The 7613-nt window shown below is 47.9% G+C and overlaps 1 protein-coding gene across 1 annotated transcript in view; it reads left to right on the plus strand.

Annotated features, from left to right (window-relative positions):
- Positions 1–7201, plus strand: part of kdm4c (lysine (K)-specific demethylase 4C) — a 27305-nt gene extending 20104 nt beyond the window's left edge. Inside the window, exons 18-22 of the mRNA XM_084454644.1 lie at positions 1446–1640; positions 2066–2233; positions 2314–2433; positions 3990–4082; positions 6209–7201. Coding sequence (XP_084310770.1) covers positions 1446–1640; positions 2066–2233; positions 2314–2433; positions 3990–4082; positions 6209–6379 — 747 coding nt within the window. The 3' untranslated portion in view covers positions 6380–7201. The remainder of the gene's footprint in view (positions 1–1445; positions 1641–2065; positions 2234–2313; positions 2434–3989; positions 4083–6208) is intronic.
- Positions 7202–7613: the final 412 nt, after the last annotated feature.

Here is a 7613-nt window from a genome sequence, read left to right on the forward strand (position 1 = left end):
TGTGTGTGTGTGCGTAGCTCCCTCGGTCTCTTGTGTTTGTCTCTCTCTCTTTCTCAAACACACACACACACACACACACACACACACACACACACACACACACACACACACACACAAACAGGCTCAGTGCCAGTCTCCTCTTGTCATAATGCCCTACTTAGACCGCAAACAAAGTCAGACTAGTTCGTGGGAAGCTGTTTTTTGGGCAGGGGGTGGGGGGTCTGTGCGAGCAGTGGTTTTTAAATAAAGATAGGTCCCATTTCAAAATGTAGGCCAAGCGAGACACGGCGGTGCGGTGTGGGGATTGTGGGACCTGGAGTCTGAACCCACGGCCTTCAAAAACCAGAACCGGGCTGGAGGCAGGAGGAGAGCGCATAGACCCGGCGTCCCGCGCTGGCCAGGCCGGCTGAGCGCAGACGACGACCCCGGAACAGATCGGTCGTATTTTACCCCCCCCACTCACCCCTCGTACTCGGCTGGTCGCGCGTTTGAGACGATTCGCCATCGTCGCACTTCGCGCGGTTGCCGCCCCGAGCAGCCGACAACGAACACGCGTGATCGGACGTGTTTATCACGATCATATGATTCGTTATTGAATCAACCCCCCCCCCCCCACACTTCCTTCCCGGCCATTATTAGCATGACTGATTACAGGTCACGGGGGCCATTTTAAAGGCGTGTTCATGTATTTACAATATAAATAATGTATATCTGATATATACGCAAACCTCACCGGAGCGCCACTCACAGGAAAGACTGCGTCTCTGGGGGATAGACGCCATGGATACTGTTCCCTGTATGGCTAATGTAATAACGGGGGTGGAGGGCTGAAGTGGAGGGAGAGAGAGAGAGAGAGAGAGGGATGGAGGGAGGGCTATAATGGGGAGGGGTGGATGTCGTCATTCTTTCCCCAACGTGGGAGACCTAGGAGTGAGAGGAGGAGGAGGAGGAGGAGAAGAAAGACCACAGAGGAAGTGGATTTGATGGGCTGTTTGGAGCAGAAAACGAGTGTGTGCGTGCGCGCGTGTGTGGTGTGCGCACGCGCGCGCGTGTGTGTGTGGTGTGTGTGCGCGCGCGCGCCACAGTGTGTCCCACAGACCCTCAGACTGTTGAGGGTTTCTGTCATAAAAAGCTCTGGCTGGTGGTGGAAACCTCTCATGAAGTCATCTGACGGCTGAGGCTGATCTGGGGCTCGTCTGTCATTGTAGTGGTGGAACAGCATGTTCTTGTTTGTTCTTTCAGCGGGCATCTCTCTCCCGCGCTCTCTTCTCTCTCTTTGTCTCTCTCTTTGGTGTTCACACGGTTTATACATCGCTTCCAACACACACACACACACACACACACACACACACACACACACACACACACACTGAACAGATGTGTTTCTGTTCCAATTTGAAAATGACTTTCTTTTTTCCTGTGTGTGTGTGTGTGTGTGTGTGTAGAAGTGTATCTACTGCAGGAAGCGCTGTGCGGGGAAGCGGCAGGCGGGGGCGTGTATCCAGTGTTCGTACGGCCGATGCCCCACCTCCTTCCACGTCACCTGCGCCCACGCCGCCGGCGTCACCATGGAGCCGGACGACTGGCCCTACGTGGTGTCAATCACCTGCCACAGGCACCAATCCCGCGGCTCCTCTGCTGTGAGTAGCACGGCCCCGCCTTGTTTCGATCCATCGGTTGTTTCTGACATGGATATATGTTTAAATGTATTCACATAAGTCATGGATATATGTTTAAATGTATTCACATAAGTCATGGATATATGTTTAAATGTATTCACATAAGTCATGGATATATGTTTAAATGTATTCACATAAGACATGGATATATGTGTAAATGTATTCACAAGACATGGATATATGTGTAAATGTATTCACAAGACATAGATATATGTTTAAATGTATTCACATATTGACATATACAGTATATGTTTAAATGTATTCACATAAGACATGGATATATGTTTAAATGTATTCACATAAGTCATGGATATATGTTTAAATGTATTCACATATAGACATACTGTAGATATTATATGCAATGTTTTTCGTCCCTCTGACCTCAGAAGCAGCGGGGTCAGAAGGACATCGCCCTGGGCCAGACGGTCATCTCCAAACACAAGAACCTGCGCTACTACAGCTCCAAGGTCACGCAGGTCACCTCCCAGACCTTCTACGAGGTCATGTTCGACGACGGCTCCTTCAGCAACGACACCTACCCCGAGGATATCGTGGTGAGGGCACGCGCACACTCGGGCACACACACACACACACACACACACACACCCTGACCAGCGCGGTCCTGTGTTTCCAGAGCAGAGACTGTGCGCGGCTCGGTCCTCCGGAGGTGGGCGAGGCCGTGCAGGTGAAGTGGCCAGACGGGTTGTTCTACGGAGCCAAATACCTGGGCTCCAACGTCTCCCACATGTACCAGGTACACACTCACGCTCACTCACACACACGCGCACACACACACACACACTGACACACATGTACCAGGTACACACTCACGCTCACTCACACACACACACGCACACACACTCACACACTGACACACATGTACCAGGTACACACTCACGCTCACTCACACACACACACGCACACACACTCACACACTGACACACATGTACCAGGTACACACTCACGCTCACTCACACACACGCGCACACACACACACACACTGACACACATGTACCAGGTACACACTCACTCACGCTCACTCACACGCACGCGCACACACACTCACACACTGACACACATGTACCAGGTACACACTCACGCTCACTCACACGCACGCGCACACACACACTCACACACTGACACACATGTACCAGGTACACACTCACGCTCACTCACACGCACGCGCACACACACTCACGCACCTGCACACACTGACACACATGCACACTGACCTCAAATATTGCTCTTTGGACGGTTCTGTAATTTAGAGTACCCTCTTAAAGTATCTTGGGATTATTACTGATGAAAAGATGTCCTTCAAAATGCATGCTAATGAGTTAAGTAAAAAGTTAAGGATGAAACTCTGGTTCGTTTATAGAAATTACTCATGCTTTTTATGTGCTGACAGGAAGCTTCTAATTGAGTCTGTGTTCTTGTCAGTAATTGACTATGGTGATGCTATTTATACACTCGCAGCCTCGACCCTGAAACAGCTTGACACTGTTTATCATCCAGCACTTCGCTTTATTACTGGTCATCAACTTTAATGTGTGACTATATGTCCTGTGTAATTATTTTAGTTATGTATGCTTATCTACATAATTGCTTATGCTTTGCAGTGTAACCAGGGCACCATTGCAAACGAGACCCTGGTCTCAATGGGCTCCCACAGTAAAATAAAGGGTAAATAAAATACATGTAAAATACATTTTCAAAAGCACACACACACACACGTGTGGGATGGTCGGAGAGAGGCAGAGGACGGAGAGAAAGAGAGGGAGCGACAGAAAAAGATGACGGAATAGAGAGAAAGAGAGAGAGAGAGATGAAGAGATGACAATCTGCATTATTCAAACACTCTGAAATATTCACCAAGCAGAGAGAGATGGAGAGGGAGGCTCTGCAAGCCACTTAAAAGTCTTTATTTAGTTAACCGGGGCGCCAACCATCAGCTACGCACAGCTGATGCACGTTCCGCCGCGGGGGACAGGTTCCACTGCCCAGAGGGGGAGGAGACACGGATTGTAACTTTCCGCCCACTGACACAAAAAAGGTGTGGTCAGATAGACCGGTCTGGGTTTTTCTCCTGTCCCGATTTTGGTTTGAAAAATCGGCGTATTTCAGGACATTCGCAGAGAGAAAGTGCTCGTCGTGACGTTTGCTTTCCCGACCGGGTCGTCGTTGCCGTCAACGAGAGCGCCCCCCCGTCCCCTCCCTCAACAAACCCGCTTAAATAAAGGTTGAGTAGAAAACGGCACTGACGCACGTAGGGCCACACATGCTGAAGAGTTCTCCCTGTCCTCCTCCCAGGTGGAGTTTGAGGACGGGTCCCAGGTGCTGGCCAAGAGGGAGGACGTCTACACTCTGGACGAAGATCTGCCCAAAAAGGTGAAAGCCAGACTGGTAAGTATCCCGCTTTCCAAACACCCACCATAAACCTGTACTCTTATCCTCAGCGGCCCTTCAGTTAGCGTCACCATTGCGTCTTGAATTACCCAAACGCAAACATGCGCTTATTCCCAACCGCTGAACTATTTCATAAGGGGATCAGTAAACATATAAACATAATCATGTGACTCGTAGCGTTGGGGTGTTTTCTTTTCGTCCTCCGCCCGATGAAATTTAAGGCGCCGCTCGTCTGTTCGTCCGTCCTATGAGATGCTCTAGAGCTCACCACTAGGAATGCTAGCCACAGTTCATATGAGTTGTACCAGAGCTCACCACTGGGAGTGCTAGCCCCATTGACAGTACATTTTTGCTTTGCACACAAAAAATAATACCCAGTTTTGAAGTGAGCAGTGCAGGTTTATGAGCAGTCATCTTAAAGATAGGCCCTTTGCACTGCAGAAGTTTTGACATATCAAAGCAGGATAAACACAGGTGTAAGTAATAACATTAATTATGACCCTGTTCCATTTGGCTGTGACACTGAATAGAACTGGAGCATAATTAATTTGATCAATTGCACCTGTAATTTGCCTACTCCTGATTTGCATAGGCTACTCCTGATTGGTCTAAATGTCATGCTACGAATGGACACATGGACACACGGACACATGGACACACGGACACACGGACGGACGGACAGACATGTCACGTATAGAAGCGGCCGCGCCGCTTAAAAACTATTCTTTGTGTCTCAATACAGGTATAGTCCATTCTACCCAGGGGCCCTTCTACTTTCAAGTTTAGACATGTAGGTCTGTAGTATCTTGTTTAATCCTTGTTCTAAATGTTAGGATTCTCATTGGTGAGTGAGCAGGCTATTGTGGGTTCAATTATTGTAGTTAAAGTCCTTGTATTTCACAGAATACGTGCTCATTAGAAGTTGTTTTTCCCAGTGACAATTTTGCTTTGAACACTGAAAATATGCAACGTGTTTCAGTAAAAGTATAGTCTATTCTACACTTCTACTTTTCAAATCCACAGAGTTTAGAAATGCAAAAGCTTCATGGCCCGTTGTTTTACATGTTAGGATTCTCATAGGATTCTCATAGGTTAGTGTATCATTCATTCAAAAAGAAATTCCACTTTTCCATCATTGCCACACAGGAACATGCATCATGGGTGGGGGGACAACTTGTTTACTGTGCCCTCGCTAACTCCCTAAAATCTCAAGCTATTCTTAACTTTAAAATCTAACCTAACTTACTCTAAAATCTAACCTAACTTATTACTCTAAAATCTAAATTAACCTAACTTAATAAATCATATCTCCTGTGTACCTCCCTCCTCTCTCTGCTCCCTAACCACCCACTACCGTCCCTCCTAACTCCTCTCTCCTCTCTCTGCTCCATAACTACCTCCTACCGTCCCTCCTAACTCCTCCTAACTCCTCTATTCTCTCTCTGCTCCCTAACTACCTCCTACCATCCCTCCTAACTCCTCTCTCCTCTCTCTGCTCCATAACTACCTCCTACCATCCCTCCTAACTCCTCTCTCTGCTCCATAACTACCTCCTACCATCCCTCCTAACTCCTCTCTCTGCTCCCTAACTACCTCCTACCATCCCTCCTAACTCCTCTCTCCTCTCTGCTCCATAACTACCTCCTACCGTCCCTCCTAACTCCTCTCTCCTCTCTCTGCTCCCTAACTACCGCCTACTGTCCCTCCTAACTCCTCTCTCCTCTCTCTGCTCCCTAACTACCTCCTACCATCCCTCCTAACTCCTCTCTAGTCTCTCGGCTCCCTAACTACCTCCTACCATCCCTCCTAACTCCTCTCTCTGCTCCCTAACTACCTCCTACCGTCCCTCCTAACTCCTAACTCCTCTCTCTGCTCCCTAACTACCTCCTACCGTGCTCCCTAACTACCTCCTACCGTCCCTCCTAACTCCTCTCTCCTCTCTCTGCTCCCTAACTACCTCCTACCGTCCCTCCTAACTCCTCTCTCCTCTCTCTGCTCCCTAACTACCTCCTACCGTCCCTCCTAACTCCTCTCTCCTCTCTCTGCTCCCTAACTACCTCCTACCGTGCTGCCTAACTACCTCCTACCGTTTCTCCTAACGGCTGCTGTGTTCTCTCCTCTAGTCCACAGCTTCAAGCATGCGTTTCCAGGACGCCTTCTTCACCTCCCAGGGAGAGAGGAAGAGGCAGAGGACCCCCAACTCCCGCTTCCAGAAAGACTATGTGGCCCTCCCGGGCCTCCGTACCGCCACCAAGAGCACATGGGAACCACGCAGCAGCCCCAAAGGGAAATGAATTGATGAACGGAGAGAGAGAGAGAGAGAGAGAGAGGGAGGGGGTGGGGGTAGACTTGGAAGAGGAATACACTGAAGTGATTGTAGTGATAGTGTATGTGTGCGTGCGTGCGTGTGTATGTATGTGTGCGTGAGAGAAATAAGGAAAGAGAACTAGGTGGTCAGGGACTAACCTTGATTGGACAAAGACGTTCCATATAGTGGCGGAACACAGAGTGCATTGTGGGTGGTGGTTGCCTAGCGTTTCACATCTGTCAGGGAAATCAAACAACTTATATTTGTCACACCTTTTTTGAAATAAACGACAAGTTTTTCCTTTGTAAAATACAAAAATGAAACAGATTTTTTCTAAATGACCTACAGTAGCTTTTTGGGGTCTATCCCCTATCCTTACATTGAATATTAATGCACTTTTTTGCTTGTAATTTTTTGTTCAGAAGTCCTAACCGTCTGCCCCTCCGCATGTTAAACGTCTGATTCTGCTTTTGGGCCGCGTCTCAATCGTCTACCATGGCTTCCTCTCCTCGACTGCTTTCCTTCATCTGCACTGATCAGAAACGACATGCTTAGAGTACCTGGTGCTGGACATTTTGCTTTCACTCACCTCATCTTGTCCTAAAATTATAAATCTAAGGCCCTGATTCTGTCAGGTCAGAACATTGTGAATCATAGGAGACGGGTATGAGGAGACGAATCCATGGTAGACAGTTGGGACACGGCCTGTTAATGTGTGAAAACAACCCGCTACTGTCACTTTGTTGAACGACACATTATTTAAGTTAATATTTGTATTTATTTTGGGCTTGCTATATTGTATTGCTACTGTAACTGCTGTAAGGAAGACAAAACAATAAACCATCCATATTGGCTTTTTTATCAACAAGTATCGAGTGTCTTTACATGGTTCGTAAATGATTGGACAGGAAAAAAGGTTTCACTTTACCGCACTCCAGAGCAAAATGAAATGAAACGTCTGTTAATATGGATGCATCTGTTGATATAAATGCACCTGACGTTTCCTTTGCCAGTTGGCCTTTAGGGAGGTCAGCCATCTTGTTGTCCAAGCCGCCTATCCAGATGAATCTGATCTGATGCAACAATCACTCGGAGAGAAACAGGTGAGGGCCTCAGCATCATTCTAAACAAAGTTTTCAATAAGAGACAAACTGAGCCATGCTGGCCTGATCATGCATTCACAATACTGCCGTTGCTGGAATTGTATCTGTACCTAGCAC

This window comes from Borostomias antarcticus, assembly GCF_949987555.1.
Source record: "Borostomias antarcticus genome assembly, chromosome: 20".
In the NCBI taxonomy this organism is placed as follows: domain Eukaryota; kingdom Metazoa; phylum Chordata; class Actinopteri; order Stomiiformes; family Stomiidae; genus Borostomias; species Borostomias antarcticus.